The sequence below is a fragment of the Notolabrus celidotus genome, chromosome 17 (genome assembly GCF_009762535.1).
Source record: "Notolabrus celidotus isolate fNotCel1 chromosome 17, fNotCel1.pri, whole genome shotgun sequence".
NCBI classification, from domain to species: Eukaryota; Metazoa; Chordata; class Actinopteri; order Labriformes; family Labridae; genus Notolabrus; species Notolabrus celidotus.
In genome coordinates, this window is record NC_048288.1 from 19,348,201 (window position 1) to 19,375,352 (window position 27,152).

Genomic DNA, 27,152 nt, shown 5'->3' on the forward strand with positions numbered 1-27,152 from the left:
GTAACAAAGCCCGGGTGTCGTGCTGAAACGCTCGGCTGATCTGACCCAAGTGGTATCATCTGCACCAGAGGTGGTCTTGTTACACAAATAGAACACAGCACAGCGGCAACCCTCTGCGACCCAAGCTTCAGTAATGATTGTGGACGCTAAGGGTTGCTTAATGATTAGTATCACCGCATGGTGTTTTGGGGGTCATGGTGAGATGGTCCCTATCCATTTAAGTGTCTTAGGTGTCTCTCTCCTTCTCTTTCCCTGTCCCTTTGTATATCTTTGTGTATTCCTTTTTTTACTTTTTTTTTTGGCCCACCTAGGCGTGCACGCCCTCTTTTACAGAACATGATATTAGCTGTCAATAAAAGATAGGCCAGAGTTCTAAGAGGGATGGTGATGGTCGCATGCACACAGTCACAAGCACAGAAGAAAAATGTTTTCTTTCTTTTCTTTCCTGCAAGAATAAATTGCATTAATATTTGACAGTTTGTGACAACCATGACACAAACCAGAAATATATATGCAGACAAGAGAAAAGAGAAAAAAAAAAAGGACAGTAACAAACGTAGAAAGACTTATTTTGACAGTTATAAACTCCAATTAGAGTTGGACATAACTATATATCTAATGGGCGAACAGCCGAGTGTACAAGTGGGCTGTTTGTCAAAATGGTAAAAAGGCGGATCATTTAAGGATTTGTTGTGACGTCAACACGTGGGATTTCCTCTCTGGAGTGCTGGACCGGATGTAGACTTGGCTGTTGTCACGGCAACTTAATGTAAACAAATATGGCGCTAAAAAAGGAAAAGCCACTACCGGTGAACTAAATTCAAATTCAGCTAATTAAATTTCAGTAACAGCTTTTACTAAAACATGGGTATGCTTCGGTAGACTGATATTTCATTACGTCGACTGTATTTGCCACTAGTATTGGCCTGCTGACAATTTTCATCAATTTGTCGTGTTAAAGCTGACTCTAGCATTTAAGAAACTGAAATATTAACTTTGGTGACGCATTTTAACATGCTGGAAGAAACACAGATGAGGAAAACGACGCAGTTTGATCCCCCTGTGAGCAGTCACAGACCTGCATCTGGGAAAACACAGGTAATGAACTCACCTGCTGGTTAATATGAATAATAATCCAGACATATTTCAGATGAACAGTTCAAAACATTTCCTCTCTTAATTGTACATCAGGACATTTCTCATGTGATAGCAAGCATCTTTGAGGACCTTTACTCCAAAAACATCATTGGAAAAGACACTCTGTCCAACTTAATCAAGACAAAGAATGAATGCAGCAGCTACCATGACAGATATGTGAAAGAGCTTCAACAGGTATGTCAACAGAAGAAATATGTACCCAGTAACGTTGCATGGGGGTTGAAGACTTCCGGTAATTTTCCATGGGAAGGTAAGCTGGGAAATTTTGCAAATATTCTAAATTGAGGGTAATTTAATGGAAAGGTATCATACCCAAGCATAAATATTAATTTTGTTATTAGCAGACATCCTTCCAAAAATAATACAATTAAAACAGATGTATTTGTAAGTAGAACTTTATCAAGTGTTAAATATTTTATTGAGCAATCAATTCTTTCCTTGAAGAACAAAAACATGAATGTTGAGTTAAATATTATTCATCCCCCTGACCCAACCCATTCAAAAATTATCAAAAATGCAATCCCAACAAAGTCCCATTCAAAATGTTAAATAAAAAGAGCCCGCCTCTCCCTCCAACAAAGTCCCATTCAACATGCAAATAAGAAAGCGTCTTCCCTCAAGCTTCTCAAGCACAGTGCATGTAGGGGGCGTGGTCTCTATAGCTCTGCAGTAAGCAGTCTGCTATGTGCATGTGATTGAGGAATAGCATAGATATTCAACTGTACTTGCATGAAATCTGGTTGTTTTAGTTAGGATTATGCTGAAATGTATTTTTCCCAACTATATTTAAGTTCCCTATTAAGAGCCAACCTTCAATTTAGTAAATTCCTGGTTTATTCCTGTTTATTCCCATAAATTCCCGTTAATTCTAATGGAAAGTTTCCAACTTTGAAAATTCCCGGAATTTTGCAACCCTAGTACCTAGTAATACAAATCTTGTTGATGTATGTATTGTTTTCTCAATCACACAGGCTCATTCCGAGTATAACCGTTGTAATAAAGAGGCTGACATATTGGAGAATCATTTAATCCAGGCCAGAGCTCGGGCTGCAGCCTCAGAGAGCCAGGTTTATGAGAGAATGAAGGAGGAGATGGGAGAGTGTAATGATCACCAGAGCCTCCTGACAGGTAAGATAGGAACACTGTCAAGAATGTGGAATCCAATCCAATCCATGCTATATATATATACATATATATACATATATATATTGTAAGGCGTTCAGGAAATGATATATGTCTGAATATATGGTATGAAACTCGATATATATGGAATGAAGTCTGTATATATGGAATGAAAGTACACACTAACACACCTGAAAACGCATATGGCATGACCATTCATAATGATTTATCTTATGTTTAAAGATGGGCCCATGAAATGCTTAAGCTTAGGCGTGCACACCACAACCATACTCAAAGCATGCCCACGTAAAGATACACTGCTAAATAATTCAAACGTTTACAAACAGATCAATAATAACAGTCCTGGAGGCTACAAATGGACTGCACATTTTTTCTACATCCTACTGTAGGTAGCCCTAGTTCCATAAGCTATATCATTCGGCCATGATTATTATTGATTAGGGTTATGATTAGGGTTAGGGTTATGATTAGGGTTAGGGTTAGGGTTGTGATTAGGGTTAGGGTTAGAGTTATGATTACATTTAGGGTTAGGGTTAGGGTTAGAGTTATGATTACATTTAGGGTTAGGGTTAGGGTTAGGATTAGGGTTAGGGTTAGGGTTGTGATTAGGGTTAGGGTTAGAGTTATGATTACATTTAGGGTTAGGGTTAGGGTTAGGATTAGGGTTAGGGTTGTGATTAGGGTTAGGGTTGGGGATAGGGTTGTGATTAGTGTTAGGGTTGTAATAAGGGTTTGGGTCAGGGTTGTGATTAAAAATGCTGATCTCGGCACCTGTGTATCATCTCCTGAGGTATTGTAGACTGCCTTTGAAATTGCGTTTAAACCACTGTGTCTATTTTATGTTAATGTTACTCCTGAGAAAGACAGTACTGGAGATTGCACCTGCCTGTCGCTGTCCATCGGAGTCGGTGCTGAACGATTCATTAATCAATGCAGTAGAGTGCTGTGTGCTGTCCTCTGCGCAGCTGAAACATTTGAACTCGACAAGCAACCTGTTGCCTTTTATGGGCTCTCTTGGATCAATAAGTGAGAATTTGTGTTTTTTATTGATAAGTAGGGGAGACAATATATCAGCTGTTTTCCAGTAGTGAATATGACTATCAGAAGGGCCCCTTGAGGATGCTCTGCCCTCTTTGCGCTGAGATTCTAGCTCCGGCCCTGTTTGGTCTATATCATATCTGAGATGTTAGACTTTGATTTATGATTTGTCATCTGTATTTTCAGTTAAATCCGCCTTCCCCTGGTGTGTGGATAATGACCTCCTAAAATGAACAACCTGATTTCCCCCCAAGACTACTTGACTACAGATAAACCACATTTCAAAGCACCATCAGCAAGTACATGACCCTCTTCAGGACACTTTAGTACATATTTAATACATTTATTTTCTTTTGGTTCAATATTTTACCTATCTTTACCCTGTCAGAAAAATCAAACCCAGTCAAACCCACCATCGCATACACCATGCATGTGTCCAAGGAGCCTCAGGATGATGGTTATACTCTGATTCCCAGCCCAGAAAAGGCTGCACTTGAAATGAACGAGTCAGATATCACTCTTACATTTGAATCCAGCTCAAACTCCCCGAAGTGGAGCAAAGCATCCAAGGAGGTAATGAATTAAGCACGCACACTCTTTTGACGATAACAATTATGATGAAAATATAATGAACTTGATTCATCTTAGTTTTTGAAACAGGTTATTTATGTGGTAAACAGGGAGACATGTACTCTGAATATCTGTTAATATGCTTCAGAAGCCAAACCAGACCAAGCCCAAACCAAAGTGGAAGGGTGAGCCAAGCGCAAAGGACCAAGAGGAGGGATGGGAAAAATTACAGAGGCTTCAAGAGCAACACAGCTTCCTGCGCAATCCTCGGTCCCTTCCTCCAAAGGGTGGCACGTCTCTTGTCCGGCCTAGAACCAAAGTGGGGAAAAAGGAGTATGTGGGGAAAGGCATAGAGGAGAAAAGGTACCTGAAAGATGCTAAATACAAGGGCTCTTGTTTATCATTTCATAGTCAATGCCAAACATGTTCTGGTTCTGGGACCACATACTGTGTATGAAAGGCAGATGTTGACATTGTGTTGATAAAATACAATGGGCTGAGGGTGTACACACTCTCAACATATTAAATGCAAACATGAATTTCCTGTATCTCAGTGCATAAAGCAGCACACCTACCACAACAGGCAGCAAGGGGTGTGTAACTTGATACTCCAGGCATTAGTCTCTATAAGTCTATTAACAAGAGCCAAGGACACTAATTAGAGTAACGTTTACCTCCGTTTACTGTTGAGAATGAAGCACTGACAATAACACTGTCTGTGGAACGCTCTAGCTCCAGTGTGGACAAACTTATCAAGTCCACACCAGTGCAGGAACCAGTGTTTTTCACAACTCACGTAGTTCCGGTTCAGGTAACCTACATAATATAACAGTTTCTCTGACACATTGAATAACAATACTGGGAGCAATAGAACCCGCATTACAATATGGCTGTTGTCGACGATTTGGCCTCAAAACAGCTCTTCAGAAACAGATGGGTGACGTCACGGATACTACGTCTATATTTTATACAGTCTATGCTGTTGACCCTGTGACAACACTTTCAATTTATTTGGTGAGCAATAGCTGACCAGTTACCATCACTGAAACAAAGAGAGGAGGAAAACAGCATAGTAAGATAGATGGATGTTAAAAGACATAAGGAGATGTGTGCAACTCAAACCATGAGTGTAACAGACTGTTTTCAACCAAAGAAATATTAATATGTTTAAGTCAATGACATTATTTGCTAATCAGCATTAGGTGTAAAGGTATTGATTTACGAAGTACGTGGCCATGTGTTAAGTGAGAAAATGTATAATAGCTTCCTTGTTAAAGCAGATTAGAATTCTATCAGAGTTCAACCTGCTCACTGTACATTATCTCTTATCTTGTATAGGTATTGTGACCTCTCAACAACATGTGTTTTCAGAAATGATTCCTATTTCATTATTAAACGATCCTAGCACAATCTCTTTCACCTAAAAAACTGAGTTTATCATCCCACTCATTTTATAAAATAAGAAATATAAAGACATTAACAGTGTTTGTTATCTGGCTACAACTTTCAAGCAAATCAGAGCTAGGTGATGTAATACTTGCATACAGATTGATTCTTTGTGAAAGGTCAAAACCTTCATTCTGACAGGAAGACATAACAATAGGCAATATGCATCCTGCACTGAGAGCCTACTGTTTTTTTCTTACACATATTTATTGAAAACAACATTATGAGTCATAATTTGATCATGGATTCAAACACAGTTGGTCAAAATTACCATTGGGAGAAGATGGCATGATTTTAAGTGTACAATAACAAACCCTGCTCCAGCTTTAGTCACACGTTGACAGCACTGTTGGCGTTTATTGAGCCAGGTGGTTTCTTCTTTAGCGGATGACGAAAGTTAAACCAAATGAGTTTGCGCTGTGGTTTTGATGTAGAATATGATGTTTGCAGAGTTCGCTCACTACCCTGCTCACCACATCCTGTGAGCATGACTTCATGAAAACCGAGCTGAGCAATCACGTGTTTCTGTGTTTCTTTCCTCTTGCTCTTAAAGACCCACTGATGGTGATCCTGTCCCAGTCTTCCTAGCACTACCCTCAGTGGTGGTCTTCACTGACTACAGTGTGGGGCATGTTTATGAGGTATGTTTGCACTGAGGGAACATTCACCACTTTAACAGTTTCTTCCTGGTTTGATGTACACGTCACATGTTTTGGCTCGTTGTAGACAACTCTGGAGCTGAAAAACCTGACTTCTGCAAGCCGTCACATCCGCCTCATCCCTCCTACCACTCCATACTTCTCTATTGGCCTGGGTGAGCTCTCCCTTTTGCTCTGACTGGCCTCTTTTAAACTCCTAGTAATGATAGCAGAGAAGTCAGTAAGTGTCAGTGATGTATCAAAAAGGAATGCCAGAAGCTCTAACAATTAAGGTCATGCATCTCAGGAATGTAGTTTGTGGTTTTTTGGGCATTCCTATGTTGTTGTATGTGAATGACAGCGCTACCTACTGAGGAAGAAAGTGAACTACACACAAATTAAGCTGAGAAAATCTAAAAATGGATGTGTTTTGGCAGGGAGATTCCCCGGTGAGGGCGGCATTGTTGCACCAGGGATGAGTTGTAAGTACACAGTGCGGTTTGCTCCAGACTCTCTTGGCGATTACGAGGACTTCATAGTGGTGGAGACACAGGCTGAACACCTGCTTCTGGTGCCCATTGCAGCTACAAGACCCCCTCCAGTACTCACCTGTGAGTCTCATTACAACACACTAACCTTATGTTGTCATTATGATCTTCTGATATATTTCCCTTTCATTATTACAGTACCAAAGGTTCTGGACTGTGGTTATTGTCTCATTGGAGGAGTGAAGTTTGTTGAGTTCTTTTGCCAAAATGTTGGGCTCAGTACCGGGACCTTCTGTATCATCCCGAAGAACCAGTGGCCAACCTCCAACCTCAGGGTGACGATCTACACTGCACATTATTATTTTTTTATAATTCACAATTGTATTGCTTTTTTCATTTTTTGCAACATTTATACATTTACAGAATTTGATAAACTGCACATTATTTTTAAGTCTTTTCTTAAGACTCACTTTTACAAACTTGCTTTTATTGCTTTTATTTGCCTTTTTTTTTTTCAAGATTTGTTTTTTATTGGCAAAACGCAAACTTTACATTACAGGTCCATTATTTCAAACATCTTTTCATATTTTAAACATAGTCATATGTATGCATATATATACACATACAAAAAAGAAAAAGAAATAATAATAATAATAATAATAATAATTATTATATATATATATATATATATATATATATATATATATATATATATATATATATATATATTGTATATACATACACGCATAAACACAGTAAATACAATTAATATAAAAGATAATAATATTAAATAAAATCATTGTTTTGATGTACTTCTAATAAGTAAACAGGTTAATAGCTGAATAAAGCAGTGAATATAACAATGATGATTAAATTAAGAGTAATAATAGTAATGAAAATAAGAAAATAAATATATATTTAAAGTATGACTTTGCCTTTTTAATTACATTTATATTTTATTTAGCTAATTCATTTCATTTTATTTATTTGAGTATTTATTATTTCCTTTTTTTCCTTTTTTCAATTATTATTTTAATGCTCTTAATTTATCTTTTTCTGTTTTCTCAGATGCTTTTAATGATTTTTAAAAATTCTTTACCATCTACTGTTTCATCACTTTATTCTGTTTAATTTATATGTATTGTTATTAAAATGTTGTATTTTATTTTTTCTATTTTTAGATATTTTTTTACATTTCTCCCCGTCTGTTAAAGGTGTATTCTGTCATCCTCCTGAATTCTTCCAATTCTGCTTTGTCCACATATTTTTTAAAGGTGCTATATAAAAAAATTATATATCTTTCTGAGAGTGAGTAACAGTTGGTATCTAGTGATTTTTCCTCACTTAAAGATGAAACATTTACTTGTTTTCTGTTCTTTCTTTTTTAAGTCAGTGGAAAAAAGTTTCTTTTCCGAGCAGCCACCATTTGCAATCAGCCCGTCTGTCTTTGCCCTGAAACCTGGAGAGACCATTGTGGTGGAGGTGAGTTATAAAGCTAAGTACATATGCAGTATGTTGATGCATGCTTTATATATATGTTTTATATTAGACTGTATTTCACTTGAGTTTAGTGCGATTTCTATTTGGACTAGAAGTACAAGGTGACTGGGTGGGAAAAATGTATGTGTGTTTGTATAGGTGGTTTTCTTTCCCACTACCGCTGAGAGAAGCTGTCAGGTCTTCACAGTTGTTTGTGACAACTGCCAGATCAAAGACATCTCCACTGAAGGTGAATCTAAGGGCTCTGAATTCCTCCACCATCAAGTAGAATGTAATTCTTTTTTATATTTACCCCACCTTGTCTTCTCTGTAATGTGCATTCCTCAGGTGAAGGCCAGCTGATTGCTCTTGAGCTTGTGTCTGTATCTGGACAGAAGGAGCGTCCTGTGTTAGGAGAGGTGCATGACCTCACTGCAGAGCACTTTGTCCGTTTCCGCCCATGTAACCCTCACTCTGTGCAGGAGAAGAGGCTCATCGTTAGAAACAATGTGTAAGCCCCACAGTATTGTGTATCATCCAGACAAAGTGTCAACAAGAAAGCAGATTAGAGTCTCTCTTAGGGGATTATTAAATATCACATTGAAGTACTTTATCATTAATCTTCTCTCTCTCTGGGGCTGAAGCCATTTGGAGCTTCCTTATCACTGGCAGATCATGAAGCCAAACCTGCACACGCTGTTTCCAGGGGAGACCCCAGATCCCTCACATATCCAGTTCCACCAGGCCACAGATGATGTTTTCCAGGTCCGCCCCATGTCAGGAGTCTTGTCCCCGTGCCAGGAGGAGGAGTTTCTGTTCACCTTTTGTCCCAAAAAGGTGCACAAGATAAAGAATATTGACAGAAAACAAGAAACAAAGGTTTATTTGATCACATGTTGTACTTTCAAACTCCTGGCTCTTACATTTTATTCGGTTCTTTCTCATCCTTTAGCTGGAGGATTACCACAGTGTGTGTCACTTAGTCCTGAGGGATGTCCCCGAGCTGCCACCAGAGCCCAGTGATGATGGGTAAAGCTCCTCTGACTCTCTGTACTGTAAATGTTCATTATTTTAAAAAAGGCCCATTATGATCAAAGAAACTCTGACATCAGCTGTTAAGTTTACTAAACACGAGCTTGTTAAGGGTGCCTTTCATATCTCAAAGCTCTGGATCGTGTGTGTGTGTGTGTGTGTTTGTATGTGTGTGTGTGTGTGTGTGTGTGTGTGTGTGTGTGTGTGTGTGTGTGTGTGTGTGTGTGTGTGTGTGTGTTTGAAAATCTAGTGTCCTTCAGCCTGTGCGCTCTGGCTCCAAAGTGAGTGATGTCATTGCCCTGGAGATAGAGGTCAAGGGGTCAACAGAGCCATACCAGGTCCTACTCGACCCCTACACTATTGTGATACCTGGAGAGATTTTCATTTGCACCACCACCCGAAGACAATTCAGGGTCATTAACATTATTTTTCTTAATATTAGATGTCATTTTAAGATTTTAGATTTTTATTAAATCAATGTGTTTCTTTTGTGCATCAGATGTGGAACCACAGCAAAACCTGCATCTCCTTCCAATGGGAGAGAATAAACAGCCTCAACCACATCATGGAAGTAGAGCCCTCTGCTGGTAGAATAGGTGCGTCACAAATAATAATGTAGATTGACGGAGGGAAATCTGGGTTTCCTTTGATTAGTATTGTGCACAGTAGTTCATATATATTGGGTAGTTACTGATTGATTTGTCCTTCTTGTATTTAAATCCAGAGGAGAACGAGTGTTTTGATTTTGAGCTGATTGTGACTGGAGGGAAACCGGAGAAGGTTGTGACAAGTCTGGTTTGCCACATAGAGCACCGCCATGAGCCTGTCACTCTGGCTGTTGAAGTCTCTTTCAAGGTGAGAATGGCTAAATCTCCAAAAAAGCCTGAAAATTCTACCCCAAAAGTTTGCTGCATATTCTATTTGATTGTATTGTATTGTATTTTATTTTATTTTATTGTATTGTATTCTGTTTTATGTTATTTTATGTTATGTTATGTTATTTTGTTTTATTTTATTTTATTTTATTCTATGTTATGTTAGGTTATTTTGTTTTATTTTATTTTATTCTATTTTTTTGTGTTTATTTTATTTTATTCTGTTTTATGTTATGTTACTTTGTTTTATTTTATTTCATTCTATGTTATGTTATGTTATTTTGTTTCCATTTATTCTATTTTGTTGTATTTATTTTATTCTATGTTATGTTATGTTATTTTGTTTTATTTTATTCTATTTTGTTGTATTTATTTTATTCTATGTTATGTTATGTTATTTTGTTTTATTTTATTTTATTTTATTTTATTTTGTTTTGTTTTATTTTATTTTATTTTATTTTATTATATTATATTTGTTTTTATTTTTAATTGAATAGGGTCCTATGGTGACCCTTGACGTGCCTAGTGTGGACTTTGGCCTCGTGAAACTTGGGGAACAGACCCAGACCACGCTCCTCCTCACCAATATCACCCAGCTGGAGGCAAACTGGGCCCGAGAAGAAAAGCTGAACAGTCAGCAAGACACACAGGTATGCACCTCTGGATAATGAAGCAACTCATCTTGGATTAAATCATACCAAAGATTTGGCTTATACCTGTAAATTCTGTTTTTTAAATCTTCATGCATCTCTGTTGTTCAGATCATAGTGGAGCCCAGCAGAGGTGTGCTCCCCCCCTTGACCTCCTGCAGTGTGAATGTGATATTTGTGCCAAGTTTCTGTCAGCACTACGACTCCCAGCTGGAGCTGACAGTGGAGAACGGAACAGGATGGTAAGGATGCTCCACCACTCCTCTTGTAAAAACATGTCCTTCAGTAAGCTTTGTATTCAAAGACAGCTGGAGCTTAGGGGCTTTTAATTGGTGCACAGGGACCAGCCTTTACAATGACAACAATGTTACTCTGTGATAATGTCCTGCTGAGAACAAGTGTCACCACCTGTGTGTTCTTTGCAGTCACCTGTCAGTGCGAGCAGATGTGCAGTCTCCTCAGGTGTGTCTGCTGAACTGTGAGCTGCTGATGTCTGAACTGTACATCGGAGTTCCTGCCAAGGCGGCCGTCACACTTTTCAATCAGACTCTGCTGCCAACTGACTTCATCTGGATGGTATGCTGACGGCTAAATTTACAGTGACAGGAATGGTTGTTAAAACTCCTGTATGAAGGATTGTTTTAGCTTCCTTGCACTGGCTCCCTGTATGTTTTAGAATTGATTTTAAGATTTTACTGATTACTTTTAAAGCTCTACATGGACTTGCTCCGAGCTACATAGCAGACCTTTTAATACCCTACAAGCCGACGCGTGCACTGAGATCCTCGGGCAGAGGTTTACTGTGCATTCCTAACACAAGAATGAAAACTAAAGGGGGACAGGGCGTTCGCAGTGAGGGGTCCGACACTCTGGAACCATCAGGTCTGCTGAGTCAGTGAGCTCTTTTAAATCCCTTCTTAAAACATGCTTTTATCGCAGAGCCTTCACAGATTTTATCTGAATTTTATTTGACTTTATTGTATTTTAACCCTCTTTAGAAATATATTTTAAAATAATTGTATTCCTTTAGAGTTCTTCTATGGGAATTTTATGTCTTTTAGAATATGTTTTATTTCTTTATCTTGACTTGACGGTTTTTATAATCTGCCTGTTTTATTTTGCTGCCCATGTAAAGCACTTTGTAACTTGGTTTTTGAAAAGTGCTCTACAAATAAAATTATTATTATCAATTTTATGGATCTTCTTTGTGCCATAGATACATTTTGCTCAATATATAATGTCTTTAGAGCTGTCAGTAACTGGATATGTATGTTTACATTTCTCCCACTAGTCTCAGCTTCAGGGAAAGCAAGCTGATCTTTGCACAGCCAGTTTTGAGCCCTCCTCTGGTACCCTAGGACCTAACGCCAGCATGGACATCACAGTTATCTTTGCCTCTCACACAGATGTAAGATATGTACTAAATTTTCCACTTTACTGTGACATCATTAGTTGAAACAAGCACTAAATGTATGACTTGTGATGTTCGACTCATTGTCCAGCTGGAGCTGACTGATGTGGCGGCTCTCTGTAAGATCCAGGAGATGAACTCTCCTCTTGTTCTCAGCATTGTGGCCTCCAAAACCAAGAAACTCAGCGTGTCCTATTCACTAAGTGGAAGGTACCAAATTTGGCTTTAATAGTAATCAGCTTTAGTGTTAAGTGTTTAGTGTTAAAAATGGCTGCTTTTTTTAATTTAAGGTCCACCTCTGAGGATGAGAGTCCCTCAGCTGTGTTACTGGACTTTGGAGACAACGTGGTTTTAAAGAGAGCTGTTACCAAGCAGCTCCTGATAACAAATCAAACCGCCATCCCTGCACCTTTCACTATAGAGGCAGAGTACTTCAACTGCCACACCTCAAGTCCAAGTGGCCAGCTAAAGCCCCGGTAAAGAAACCATCCCACTGACCTGATTATTTAACAAGAGAATGACTGAACTGTGACACAGAATGCATTTGAATCGCAGGTTCACATATGTGAAGAAGCCGCTTCACTCGATCCAGGCAAAGAAAGTGGAAGAAAAAGCTCATGAGGGTATGCTCTCACTTTGAATTCCAACACACTGAGTCAATGCTGCAAAGATCCTGACTATTATTTGATCTGTTTTCAGACTTTGTGAGCAGCCTGCTGGCTCACGGGAAAGGTGCAGCTTTCTTCGTTCTGCCAGCGTCTGGGATGCTGGGACCGTTTGAGAGTCAGACTGTGGATGTCACCGCTTACACCGATATGTGGGGGGAATACAGAGATCACCTCATATGCAAAGTATGATGCCAAAAGATGGGATGGGAACACATTATTAAGAATTAAGGGGATTAATACATTTGTTTTTCTTGCAGGTGGGAGATCTGGAGGCCACGCTCATTCCCATGCAGATGACAGTGAAAGGCTGCCCGCTGTATTTCCAGATGACAGGTCCACGCCCAGACAACCAGACCAAAGGACCAACCATACAGTTTGTTACTGCTTTTAATTCCTCCTCTTCCAATCACCATTATGAGTCTACTTTCACTAGCAAGGACCACACCAACAACAGAATGAGATTTGTAAGATAGTTTATTGATAACGGATTATTGTATTGATCGATACTGAACTCGTAGTCGCTTTGGGGAAGCTTCGTAGGGGATCCGCCATAGCACCCGGGCACGATGAACCCCCTCAGGACCCTATGGAGAAGGAGGAGAGGAGGAGAGGAGCAGAAGGAGAAAGGGAAGGGAGGGAGGGATGTGGAAACGAGAGGGAGAAAGGAGGAAATGGTCAGGTTTGAATTTATGGGAAAATGGAAGAGGCACGGTTGAGGTGTGGCCCTGCTCCTGAAATGTTGCTGTTATCACCACTTAAATTTAAATAATGCCTTTATGTTTGCATCATAAGGTTTGGATCCCACGTGTCTGGAGGGGACACAGCATCTCGTTCCCTTCGCATCAACAATCCCAGCATGTTTGGTAAGTAATCTCAGGTGAGCTCTTGAACAGCGTGGCCTTTGAATTGATCTAACCTTCATTTTTTACGATAGATATCCGCATGGACTGGGAAACTTACAACATTGATGAGGCTGACCGTAAACCGGTGGCACACGGGGAAACCTCTCCTGTTAAAGATGAACATGACAATGAGGTGTTGAGTGGAGATTTAAGGGATGATGATGATGATGGAGACGTTCAAGCAGCCGGGGAAGGAAACTCTGAGGGAACAAGCACCCCAATCCAGAGCATGACTGTGAGCACATTTAACAGCACAGATACAGAAACATAGATATGAACGCCTTTTGTGCCATTGCCTTTGGTTGAGTCGGCCATCTTTTATTCTTCCGCTCCATATGGGTTCATTTTTGTAATTCCAGGACAAGGATGAGGTGGAATTTGAATACAAGGATGACTGCGAGGAAGAGGAAGCCTGCAACCTCTCAGATTACCCATACTGCATCACTCCTCAGCAGATAGTAAGCCATATACATCTATTCCAACTCCGAATCACTGCTCTGTCTGTCCATATACATAATCATCTTCTTTCTTCTGCTCTTTAATTCTAGGTGATTCCAGCAAAAGGAAGCAGCACCACCCACATTTCTTTCACTCCTTTGACTCTCTCTGGATCAGTTTGTGAGTCCAACTGTGTGGGCTTGGCTCTGGGATTCTTGAGTCTAGGCTCTGAGGTAACATCCTTGCTATGCTAATGAGCAAATTTAAATTTCAAATCCAGGAATAAGCAAACACCAGTGATTTCATGTGGCTTGAATCTCCTGGTGATTTTGCTGTGTGTGTGTTTACAGATGGCTGCCTGTGTCCCGGGTAAAGTTCTAAGAGCTCAGGGTTTGGATTTGGAGCCTGTCAGGATGGATCTACTCGCCGTCGTAAAGCCTGCGCTGTGAGTGATTACAATCACACTATTTATGTTTCCAGAAAAGCTCTCAATGCTGTGCTCTGACTGTATTTATGTTTCCTGAATGAAAATGAGGCTGAGGTTAGATTAAAGGAGCTCAGAGGTGGTCTGATTAAGTTGCATATCATCCTCTGGGCTCCCTGTCACTGCAGGCTGTGTGTGCACATGGAGGAGGACGAAGGGGTGCTGGAGTTCAGAGCCTCAGCTGGTGATTTACTACGGCGGGGAGAATCAGAGGAGGAGGTCTGCGAGAAAAACCTACAACATGTATCAACTTTGCTCTGACAAGCTGAAGTTCAAGCATGAGGTTTTAATCAGTTGTGCTTATTGGTTGTTTTTCTGGTTGTTTCTGTAGCTGGTAGTGCACGAATTTGACACCACTCAGACCCTTCAGCTGAAGAACAACTCAGAAATGCCCCTACACTTTAGACTGGGGACTCAGCCGCCATTTTTCGTGCTCAAGCCACAGCCTCGAGCGCGGACCAGCACCTCCAGTAACCCTCCTACTGGTGACAGTCAGACTCTGGTGCTGCAGCCTCAGCACTGCATGCAGGTGAGACTTCACTGAGAATGAGCACTGTGGATAGAGCAGCAGAAAAATGTGGATGTTCTGCCCTCTTGTTTATCTCTCAAGAAATGTGTACTTTTGTCTGTACCTCTCAAACAGGTAAAGGTGGTCTTCCACAGCTCCTTATCTCTTCTTGACCATGCACACCGGGCAGATGAGGAGGACCTACTTGGCGTGACGATAATCAGAACTGAAAGTGGGCTTAGGAAGCTGACGTTCCAGCAAAACCTCCTGATCCACCACAGCAACAACACACTGCAGGCAAGAGTCAATGAAGAAATGAAGCTAAAAACTGTGCAACACTTTGTAGATGTCTCAAATATTTACACTCCAAAGTGAATTTCTTCTCCTTTCTGTGAAGACCGTGCCTCTCTGCGCCCACTTGGATCTTGCGACATTGCGTCTGTCCACTGAGAGCATCGACTTTGGGTCCTGCTATGTTGGACTGACGCAGACAGTAGAAGTCAACCTGTACAGCCATGGAGCCCACACATTTTGGAAGCTGGTTACAGGTAACTACTGAGCTGTCTTCAGTATCTCACGCATTCACATCAGAACTTACATGTTGCTTCTGGGTTTCTCAAGGTCTTTAATTGAAAAACAACTTTTGTAGACCATCTTGGAACAAGCATTTTCACACATACAGCACTTAGGGAGCCAGTTAATTTGAATATATTTAGCACACCTCACTATTCTATGTAACTACAGGAATATTGATGATTGAAACTATTTTGAACCCAAAGTCAGTTCAATGTAATGAGAAGGTATCAGTTTGTTTAGTCGACTAAACAATTAAACGTTGTCACCCTTGCCAGTCTAAAGGCCAAATTCCACCAGATCCGTGTCCGGTCCGTCTCCGATCCGTCACAGCACCGGATCTGATAGGTTTCTATTCTAGTCAATGTGTTAACTCCCACTGGATCCGCTACGTTGCGTTCCAGTTGTGTCTCTGATCTGGCAGGTCGGAACGCAACGGATCAGATACGTAAGACTTCTATTTTTGCTGGATGCCGGAGCACGACGCATCAGTTCAGGACAGAGCAGATGGAGCTTGACAGGAAGTCAGGCCCCAAAACAAAATAAAAACCCGATTAACGTTATCGTTAGATTGTTTTTTTAAACTTAACTATGACAAAAAAAAAATGTCATTTAGAGTGGAGCTAGGCCTGGAGCCAACAGGTCAGAGGTTTTCAGAGGACCATAAAGACAACATGGATGAGGAGAGGAGGAGGAGAATCCTTGATTCAGTGATTGCGGTTGGAAAACCTCGGTCACATGACTCCAGCTGTCCGGCGGTCCTGCTCCGTGCTGCGTTCCGAAAACGCAACCGGTGGGTGTTGACGCACGAGAGAGCCCGGAGCGAGACCGCAGCGGATCGGAGACGGGCCGGACACGGATCTGGTGGAAGTCCCGTGTAAGCCTTTATAGCAGAAGTCGCAGCCACCCGCCACTAGCTGGGGCTGTAGCTGTGACTGCTGCTATAATGCTATAACACATTCACAGATGACATCTCATAGCGTGGCACAGTTGTGGACGTAAGGAGGACCAAAAGCTGGTGGTGCTAGCTCTGCTAGTGTTAGATAGACTACTTTACCTACAGAGACTGTGTTCTGTGTGTTTAATAAATTATGCCAAATTTGACTGAGTTTTCTAACCTTTAAGACCTGTCAGATATTTACTGTAAACTGTTCTGACCTGAGGGGATCTTTGGCGTTTTATCAGAAATTTTAACATTTGTTTTGGTTAGCCAGATCGCCTTTGCACATGCCTTGGCTCCAAAATATGTCACCAGCACAATATGTCAGCTCCCATCAAGGCAGTATTTTTGGCTTCACTTTTTTACAATTGTAGGAGATGGATGTGTCGTCTATATTAATGTACAGTCAATATAAAAAACCCATATGTGTTTTAGACCCACATTTGTTTCACTGTAGGTGTGTGTTTGTGTTTACGTGCAGATTCAGATGTGTTCAGAGTGACACCAGACTTTGGGCTTCTCAAGTCCAAGGATCTTCATGTCAGGAGCTGCAGCCAACGTCTTCAGATCAGCTTCACTCCCAGGTATCAAACCACAGACTGCTATTACAGCTTCTACTCAGGCATTCAAAAAAACATTTTACAATCATATCTCAAAAGATTCTTACATTTCTTATGTTTGAATATAATGTTTTGTAGTGAGGACAGAGCATTCAGGTCCACTGTGGTGATCCAGTCTCCTCTGGTGAAGACCCCCCTCACTCTGCAGCTCCAAGGGGTTGGATCCTTCGATGAGGTGTACAGGTCCAACTCGGCCCTCCAATAACACAAAATCACAACCAGTTGTTTAACATGTTCTTCTTAAATCAACTTATTTATAGTCCTTTTTGTAAGAATGTAAATAAAAAGGAAGAACAACTAGTCAGGTCTCCACTTTTGGGTTATTGATGATTCACTGATTTCCTATCAAGATAATCAATCATATAAAAATAGGTTAAAGATTTGTAGCTAGCAAGAACAGCTTTAGAGAACTCTCCTGCCTCTTGTATCTGTGCTTGTCGAGCAGCTACAATATGACATCCTGTCCAGAGGGTGACCAACAGCAGCAGTGACTCCTCTGGGACTTTCCTCTGGGAATCTCAGCTTTGCCTACAGGAAATCCAGCATTTAGTGCAAAGTTTTATCCTTAAAAAAGAAACGACTCCCCATCTATTTTTGGCTTTCCCATGGAGCCCACTAGACTGCCCAAGGCCTCATTGATTTCCAACAAGTCGATATCAGCCGTAGATCCCCCAGAGGGGCAAAATGGATTTTTCTACAAGACCCTTTTAGTGAAGCATAAAGATCAAAAACAGAAGCACACACACACACACTCTGTCTTATTAGAAGCTTGTTCAGGCCCTGCAGGGGAGAAAGAGGCTGATTCAATACGCGTAACATGAGGGGAACTCTGGCAGAACAAAAAGCTTTGAGTGTACCCACAACCTCTCTGCACAGGTACAACTCTATTCCTTCGCCTGGATGGAGTTCACTGAGATTCATTCGTGGTGTTTACCTCCGTCTTTTCCCGCTGAATTCATACCGGCAAGGTCATTTATCACTTTGAATGCTTTCATTCACTTTATTCTGTATACCATTAATTATAACTGTTATTTCAGTATGTCAAGGAACTTTGGGGTTTTAAGCCTGTTGACATGATGTCAAAATGTTTAATTTTCTACATAGACCAAATTACATCATCATGCTTTTTCCAGAGACCCTGAATTCCTATAAAGCACTATCAAATGATGTTTTAGAAATAACTGGAAACACACATAAGCAGGCACACACTCGGCCTGTTAATGTTCCTAACAGGCGCCTGTGGTGTTTGTCTACAGCACAGTTGAGCGTTACAGACATCTACAAGAACCGCAAATCCACAGAGAGATGCAAATGTCCAATTGGTATTCATTGCACTCAGGCAGCCTTACAGAGAGTGAGGGTATGTCTGATCACAATAAAACAGTGCTGTGTGAAACTAATCTGAAGAGTGCAATGCTGCCGCCAAGGTCAGAGGAGCATTATTTACTCTCATAGTCTGGTCTAATATGCATGAGAGAGGACACAGGACTACCCGGGGTTTGTATTTCAGTGTTATTTATATTAATAACTTTGGTCCACAGGCAACATTTTTTAGAGTGCGATGGTTCATTTGTCACAACAATGTGCTGTAAAGACGTGTGATAACACAGTGCTGTATTTGTATGGTCTGCTTCACTGTCACTGTCCATCAGTCCATCGATCACTCAGCTTCAATACAACATGCTCGCCATGCTGCAAGAAATAGGGATGTAGAGGTAAAAAGAGAGAGATGGGTAAATGCTTAATGAGATTTAGAAAATGGGTAAATATGAAAATGAAAGGGAATAAATGTGGAATTATGAAGATTAGAACAAAATATGAAAAAATAATAGTTTGAGCATTTTTATTTTTTCACTTATTTCAGCATTCGATTAGATCTTTTAAAAATGTATAAATGTATGCACAACACAAAATTGAGTCTTACTTTTTTGTTCATTTAATTAAAAAATGTTTTACTTTTGAAAAAAGTGTTATTTCTACATTTTTCTCCACAAATTTTCATTATTTTTTTTATAGCATTTTATTTTTCATATGAAATCATGAAGCACATTACAAAAAAAACAGACAAAAAGAAAAAAAAAACACTAAAGTGGGAGATGTTGAAGTATTACATGATTAATTTAAGTCAAGAAAATAATAATAATAATAATAATAATAATAATAATAATAATAATAATAATAATAATAATAATAATAATAATAATAATAATAGTAATAATTCTCAGTCTATTCCAATGGAGGTAATTGATAACCACTCGTGGCCAAGATACACATTGAGGGGGGACCACTTTTTGATAAAGTCATCAAGGGTTCCTTGTAGTACATGAGATAATCTCTTGTAAGGAACAATAGATAACAGTTTGTCGTACCATACTGACATGTGCATCAAGCCAGACTTGCAAAATTGAAAGGCGGGCAGCGTACAACATAATATTGAGCAGTTCAGCCTTTGGACCAGATAATGAGCTAATACCAAGAATACACAGCTTTGGGTCCAATTCTGTTCTGATGCCAATACATTTCTTGATCTCAGTCTGGACAGAAGACCAGAATGATAATATCAATGGACACGACCACATTAAGTGAAAATAAGTGCCTACTTGTTTCTGACATTTGCGACACAGAGCAGTGCATAAATTGTCATATTTACTCAGTATTTCAGGAGTCAAATGTAGTTTATTGATTATTTTATATTGTGTTTCATGTGATTTAAATGAACGAGTAATTTTTTTTGGCATGGTACAGAACTTTACTCCACGTCTGGTCCTCAAGCTGAACTATGAATTATGTTTAACTTGTTGCTGTTACTGTTTTAAGAAGGACCAAGCTGTCAGTCAAATGGTTTTGAGCCATGTGTCCTTCTATCCGGGCTTGAAATGACATTACACAGACATAAATAAATAATAGAATAAAATTATTTAAGATAAATATGCAAAAAATTTGTTGGTTATAAGCAAAAAATAAAAGTAATATATTTTTTTCAAAATTATAAAATACAGCAAAATATGTTAAAAAATGAATTAGATAAAAATGTATTTATTAATTGTATGCCCCTTTTCTGACTCCGTGGTTAGTGGGTTTACTGCACCTGTTTGTTTTTTAAATGGTTCCTGCAATTCTTCAGAAAGAGAGACATTCTGGTTATTTGTGATTATCATGTGAATGCTGAGCAACCAGCAGACAATTTGTGCCTCTTGGCTGCTTAAACTGTGCCAGAGTTAAACTGTCTGTCAAAAGCAGAGGCACAGTTACTGGAAACACCGCTGGGATAATGACATAGCAGTCACACGCTCTGTAGCTGCGATAATGAGGAGGGTTTACTCCAGTGTGAAGCACTGATAACTGCACAGTCGAGCTGAGTGCCTAACTTTAAGATTACCTGTGATAAAATGAATCTTGCAGCAGCTGCAGGGGTGTACAGAATGTCTCAACAAGTGATGGTCATCTGCTTGAACTGCTGCAATCTCTGCACCAGAGGTGTGACCTGACAACACAAGATGGAAACTGTTCTGTTGTGTAAAAAGTGCTCTGCTTTATCTCTGAATACATTTTTGAAGAGCCTTTATGAAATATAGCTTAAAGATCCTGAGAAGAAATGTCTGTGTTGGTTATGGCGCCCCCGTGGACAAAGTGATATCTCTTTTATCATTGCGGATGTGTCCTGTACATGTGTACGTTTGGATTTCTGACAAAAAATCACATCATGCTCTCTTCTAACAGTAAAATGTATTACTCACTGTACAACATGTGCTTTGGAAAAAGTCATAAAAGGCTTTTTCTTCAGTGTGCTCTAAAATAGAATCATGTGACACCTACCCCCTCACTGTGGTTACAGGCATTAAACAACAAATATAGAAACAGTCAATCTTGTCATTGATGGTCTTGTTTGCTTCTGAAAGTCATAAAAAGACATCACTGTAAATTTCAAACTGTTTCCTAACCAGTCAGAAACTCCTCACAGGAGATTTAAGTCACTTTGTTTAGCATTAGGTGTAGTTATTTATTTTGTAACAGAACAGACATGTATTACTCCATAACTCTCATAGTATTGAAAAAACCATATGAGGTCCAAAATATGTTTTGTCAGTCTTTAAAACCAAAATAATTTCAATTCTGTGACTGATCGTGCTTTAGGGAGGATTTTTTCCCCTTTTTTAAAGGGGTGAGCACTGTTGGGACCAGTGGTGGACAGTAACAAAGTAAATTTTTTGAGTATCTGTACTTTACTTGAGTATTATATTTTGGGGGTACTTATTACTTTTACTCCACTACATTCAGAAGGCAATTATTGTACTTTTTAATCCACTACATTTCTATCAGTGCTCTAGTTACTCACTACTTTGCTTTGAAGTCAGCTCATGAATTTCCTTCTCTTTTCTGAGATCTGATCCCTAAGACAGTAAACTGTGTTTGTGTTGTTCTGTTTGTCTCAGTGGTTTAGTCTTACCCGTATATCGTGCGTCTCCACGGTTGAACCTGGAGCAAACACAGAGCAAATTTCACTCAGATCAGGCAGTTCATTTAGAGGTGGTAATGATGGCTATAATTCTCCACCTGAGCAGCCATGTCCATATCTTCAGCCTGTGTTAGAGGTTTTTGAAATGAAGAATGATATATGATATGACAAAACCTTTGGTCCTACATGTCAAATGCTTCACCACTTTGCCTCATTACACTTTAAAATTTAGATTTTTACCATATTGAAAATCTGTGTTTGATCTTATTATATGAAAATGTTTTAAGACCTGAAAAACAAGGGACTCTCAAAAACAATAGAACTTAACAATCTTTAGGATCAAATGTTGCCTTTTTAAGATTCAGACATAGATTCAAAGACACAGTTAGGCTCATGAGTCCGTTTTATTCTGTTTTCGACCATCCAGACCATTTGTTTTGATCAAAATACACTAATTTGACTATCAGAGTAGGTGTTGTACTTGCTCCAGCTGTCCACAGGGGGGCGGCGCTCCCTCCAGTGACGCTGCTGCCTTGGAAACGCACCACCGGAGAGCGTCACCACTTCCTGGAGCTCACGTTCTTGCTGACATCAGAGGCGCAGCTCGAGGGAGAAACTCAGATCCCTCTCTGTAGTGTTTGTGGAGAGACGAGCAAAGAGCAGGGCGACAGAGAAAAACTTTCCCCTGCTGAAACACATTCTGCAGTTTGCTCCTGTCCGTGAACGCAGCACTGGATTTATTGCACCTGGGAGAAGAGGACATCTCTCAGCCTGAACACAGCTTGTGTTTGTGATCTCTGCGGACTGAGCGCAGTTTCCGGATATCAGAACACACTGTTTTGGGGAACATTTTCTGCTCTGCATCAGTTGGGATTTTTCCTCTCTTCCTGTCGTTTTTTTTTTGTCAGAACTTCTTCTCGCCTGATTTCTCGTCTTTAAGAATCCTGCAGCCACAACAAAAACATGGAGACTCTTAGATAACAAGGTAAGAGTCCAGAACAGTCTAGATAATTCTTCCATTCGTGTGTTGTTTTTGAAAACAGTGCTATTAGCTTGTTATTTCCTGTTTATAACAAATTAAAAGCCAGGAATGTGCTCCTCTAATCAATCATCAGCAAGTGCAGCATGTTTACAGCCTCCCTGCAAGCAGAAACTCTCACTTTATAACCCAGAGGATACTTCATTGCAAGTGTTTCTTTGGAAAATAAGAGTTTTGATGACTTCTGGCTTATTAAGAACCCTATTATTGTTGTAAAAGAATAATAATTGGATGAAGATGCACATTTATTCCATAGATAAACAGTTTGAACTGATGATTAGTGTTAGTTTATTATTTGAAGCACACTCTGCATGTCTGGAGGTGTGTGTGATTTCAGGAAAGTCACTGTCATCCTGTGCCTGCACACTCATTCATGGTCTGTATCCTTTTTTCCTCTGCTGTCAGTCTGAGCCTTTGTGATCCACGTTTCCTTGAGAGGAGGACTCCTCAGCTCATATCTTGTCTTGACAAGTCCTTCACATTTCCTTGTCTTCCTCCCATGTCCATCCGTGCATTTTGAAACTACTCAGGTCCCATACTGAGGTCCTCCTCACAGTGTCAAAGTGATGAAAGGATGCTGAGCGGCTTCTTCCACATCTTGCCACTCATCCCAGCAATGGCAGACCTCTGAGACAATCGGCTAAATTAGATTTTAATGAGGCCATCGTGTTCATCATCAAACTGAATGAACATGAACAGCACTCGCAGGAGTCTGAGCAGCAAACTGACGGATGAGTTTATCAGCACATTGGCGTGCCCCCTGGGGGGAGATCCGAAATAGCCTTAAAGTGCGAGTCAAACTGTCATGTGGAAACCGCCCACAGATATGGTTGGTGTGCCTCAAGCAAAACAATCCATTTGGCTGATATGGGACAGGGTCCCACTGTTAGAAAAGCCAGCCACAACCAGAGATGAGTTGGTAATTGTGTTTTGATTGGACTAATGAGGACAAAGGCCTTAAAGAAGACTTAATTGTAAGGTCAGTGCTGTGTGTCTGGAGCCTAAGAAGACTTTCAAAGTGACTGATGTCATCCTGATAAAAAAAAGTTTGGAGAACACCTTGGATGTCCGTGTTGTCACTCTCAAAAAAAGAGTGTTATAGAATTTATTGCACAGCTGTGTTGAATACTTGATGCTGATTGGTCACTTTGGGCATTCCAAGGTCTGTTATTCCTCTATAGGAGACAGCTGCCTTGAAGAATAGACATAAGTCCTTTCACAGGCTATGGAGGACTGTGCTATGATTATATCAAGCTGCTGATCGAAGTTACATACATTACACTAGTGTTGTAGTACTCTAGACCGGTCTTGGTCTCAAGACCAGTCTCGAGGCCGCTTATTTCAGGTCTCGGTCTCATCTTGGAATCTAAAGCATTTTTACTCGGTCTTGTCTCGGTCTCGGACTGGGTGGACTCCGTATTTTATATCAGGACCGGTCGAGACCACCACTGATGCACTCTGTGTCCCTGTCATTACTGTGATAAGAGAAAAAATTAAACTTGAGGAGTCAAAAGAAAGGCAACAAAGACAAAACTAAACCTTGTTTGTTGTTGTCAATAGTATTCAAAGCAAACTTAAATAAAATAAACCGTAGTCTTTTATTTTGTTAACTCTCATCATGATGATTTTTTATTGATATATATGGTCTTGGTCTTGTCTCGGTCTTGCCCTGCCTTGGTCTTGGTCTTGACTCTGTCTCGGTCCCTAAATGTCTTGGTGTAGACTTGGTCTCGGTGCACTCTGGTCTCGGACTTGTCTTGGTCTCAGTTAACATGGTCTTGACTACAACACTACATTACATGTTGGGTTGTTTATTGTGGGAAAATAGAAAAGAGGGAAGCTTCAGAGAAAAAGAAGAAAGAGGTGTAAAAGGATGCAAACCAAAGGATAGTTGAGTAAAACCCCTCAGGATGAGACACAACCCGGCCTCTTTCCTCCGGTCCTGCTCACCTTGTCAGGGTTCAATTCCGCTAAAGCAACCAGCTCACTATACCCCATCCCCAACATGTACAGTACACTCTGCCCACATTAGCTGCATTTCCCAGCAGCCCACTTACAAGACAACAGAGTTCACCTATTAACTCTCCTTGTCATCCCGCTGTCAACCCTCATGACAATTTTCACCCTGGCTTGTTTTTTTTAAGCGAGTCATTAGCCGAGTGTCTCAATCAGAGCGAGCGCAACCTCTTCCCCCTCCACTCGGTCCTCTCAAGGAGGAGTGTGAAGTCATGCCTTTCGGATTCACAGAAGCCTGAACGCTCGCCAGACGCCCACTGACCAGAGGGGCTGGAGGTGAAAGGTCACTGTGACTCATGTAAGCAGGCTCCGTTATTTCCCTCGAAGGCCTGTTGTGGCTGTTGCTTGGTTACTAAGAAGCACAACAGGTTTTCTCAGTGGGCGTAATGAAGAGTCATACTCTTTTAGGTTGACACAGCATAATTAGATACTGTATATGATTGTGCAGAGCCTCCCAGACAACAGACAACAGGAGGCCTGCAGTCCCAGAGAGAGATGTTGATGACACTTCTATCAACTGCATTGTGGGAGTTGTAGGATCATGGTACCTTTTTGGAGCTGGGTCCTTTCATGTGACATAAATTCATTATTTTTTGGCCTCTGCTTCCCATTCTGACATCGGTCTCCGGAAACAGTTTTTGTGAGCCCTATAACTTTCCATTCAGTGGATGTATGACAAAGCAAACATGTTCAAACAATGTCAAATAAAAGGCCAATACCATCAAAGCAAAGATACAAAGGCTCTGGCAGCCTCTTGGATAATGTCATATTGAGATAAGGAACCAGGACCAAAGACAAAAACCCTTTTACGCTTGACATATAGCTGCAAGTTGTGGTGGTGTTCAGTGTGAGCTCCATTATGGGGGATGTAATGGAAAATGTCCCACTACGTCCCATTGATGCAGAGATAGGAGAACCAGGCAGGAGGGCAGTCGTCCCTGCAGCCCTGATAACATTTATCAGAGCTTTGATGGATCTGAAGAAGAAACTCTTATTGAAAAGAAACTAAAGGAAACCCTCTTAAACTTTGTCAGAAAGGAGAGACGACTTTGGACAGGAGAGGAAATAAGATTGTAAAGCCTGACGAGAAGAAATCAAGGTCTTTGGCCTGATTGCCAAGCACTGCTAAGTATCTGGCACAGTGAAAAAGTGAGCCAGATGCATTATACAGATCATACAGTGGAGAAAAGTAGGTGCTCTCAGAGACAGTGAGGAAGAGATACAGATATATCCTGAGTAAAGAAGTCTTACATGCTTGTTATAATCTGGTGCCTGCATAAATGTAAACTGGTTGATTATAGATGTACCAGGATTATAATCTCAGATAGATACTGGGCTTGCCAAAGATGTAAAAACAAATACAGGTGTGCACGTTGGCTTCAGCACACCCAAGATGACGTCGAGTGGTAACCACAACATGGTGCCGTAGTGCATGAGAGGTGATTCATCTGTCAAATGTCAAGACGTTTCCTAACAACGTTTTTCTACATGTGAAATCCTGTAAAGGCAAAGAAAGGAGCTTGCAACTTTTTTAAATGAAGTCTGCAGCAGAACAACATAAGTAGACAATGACGGGGTCTTCGACCGCTTCCCGAAGTCAGTCTGGGTCGCCTTTGTTTATCTCTAAGAATGCCGTGAAGTCCAGCCTACCCCCCCCCCCCCCCCCCCCCCCCCCCCCTTTCTCCAGAAAACAAGAGGAAGTTGTCCTGATTGGGGCTTTTGTCTGCACGGATTGTCTGACCGTAAGGACAACACTGTCAGCAGCCCTGCAAGGACAGCCGCACAGAGAGGAAAACACAGAGGATAAGTTTGTGTAGTGTTCTGTGGAACACGTAACCAATCAGGCATCCTTGATTCTGATTGTATTTGATGTATTCAAATGTGACTACATGAATAAAGAAGCAAGGCCTGTTTGTAGTCTGTGCAGGGAAGTTAAATGGAATCGACAGGGGGGACTTGAAATTGAATCATGAAATTGCTCTTGGATTTTTCATTGTCACACTCACTCAGCCTCTTGAGAATCAAAACCCCAGAACCAAGAAGCTTTTTATGATCAAACTTTTTGGTGGTAAAGCAGAAATACTTTCTTGCTTCTTCCTGAGCCACATTTGTTTGACATTCTGTCTGATGAAATGGGTTTAAGTCCACTAGCCTGAGTCTTTGCATGGCTGCGTTTGGGTGGAGAAACACAATGAATGAATGAGCTTGTAATAGCACGTCGGTGCATAATGGAAACAGACAGCTTACTTTACAGAATGTGCTTGGATTCCTCTTGGAGGGGAGAGTATGGTTCTAGTGATCCGGGGAGCTGATATATGGTGGATGTGAGGAGAATCAACCCTTTTTTAAAGCTATTTTTAGCAAGTGTTGTGCAGCTGATGATAATGGCAGACAGATCTACTTATCTGTGAGCTAAGAGAGCCATCACTTTCACTTAGGAGAATCCTCTTACACTGGAGTCTGATTGGTACCAATGAATTGAGTGAACACTGAATCTATCTCAACAACATTCACCGCACATTCACCAATGACTACGTCCATGGAATTTATTTGGTTTTCAGCAGATATAGAGACACCAAT

General features: G+C 40.5%; 2 protein-coding genes and 1 long non-coding RNA gene across 3 annotated transcripts in view; 2 read left to right on the forward strand and 1 right to left on the reverse strand.

Moving 5' to 3' along the window:
* The first annotated feature begins 755 nt into the window (after positions 1–755).
* dlec1 (DLEC1 cilia and flagella associated protein) lies at positions 756–17,361 on the forward strand. Its single transcript, XM_034706907.1, is given in 39 exon segments — positions 756–1,098; positions 1,192–1,332; positions 2,130–2,286; positions 3,526–3,561; positions 3,564–3,638; positions 3,728–3,912; positions 4,058–4,272; positions 5,909–5,996; positions 6,082–6,169; positions 6,431–6,604; positions 6,680–6,816; positions 7,871–7,963; positions 8,120–8,210; positions 8,309–8,471; positions 8,605–8,797; positions 8,913–8,989; positions 9,243–9,405; positions 9,492–9,588; positions 9,717–9,847; positions 10,365–10,517; positions 10,629–10,759; positions 10,943–11,093; positions 11,809–11,925; positions 12,020–12,138; positions 12,219–12,404; positions 12,484–12,551; positions 12,628–12,779; positions 12,854–12,969; positions 13,389–13,459; positions 13,531–13,733; positions 13,858–13,956; positions 14,047–14,169; positions 14,287–14,381; positions 14,549–14,639; positions 14,752–14,949; positions 15,064–15,225; positions 15,326–15,476; positions 16,923–17,025; positions 17,140–17,361. Coding segments are annotated over 39 exon segments (5,004 nt in total). The 5' UTR covers positions 756–1,014; the 3' UTR covers positions 17,267–17,361.
* Positions 17,362–20,440: 3,079 nt separating this feature from the next.
* Positions 20,441–22,735, reverse strand: LOC117829280. The gene is made up of 3 exons (XR_004634595.1): positions 21,999–22,735; positions 21,509–21,537; positions 20,441–20,545 (listed from the first exon to the last, which is right to left on the reverse strand). It is a non-coding gene; the product is annotated as an uncharacterized LOC117829280 (long non-coding RNA).
* The window catches only part of map3k22 (mitogen-activated protein kinase kinase kinase 22), a 50,894-nt gene continuing 45,804 nt past the window's right edge, over positions 22,063–27,152 (forward strand). Inside the window, exon 1 of the mRNA XM_034706908.1 lies at positions 22,063–22,502. The gene's annotated coding sequence lies outside the window, so the exon portion shown is untranslated. The remainder of the gene's footprint in view (positions 22,503–27,152) is intronic.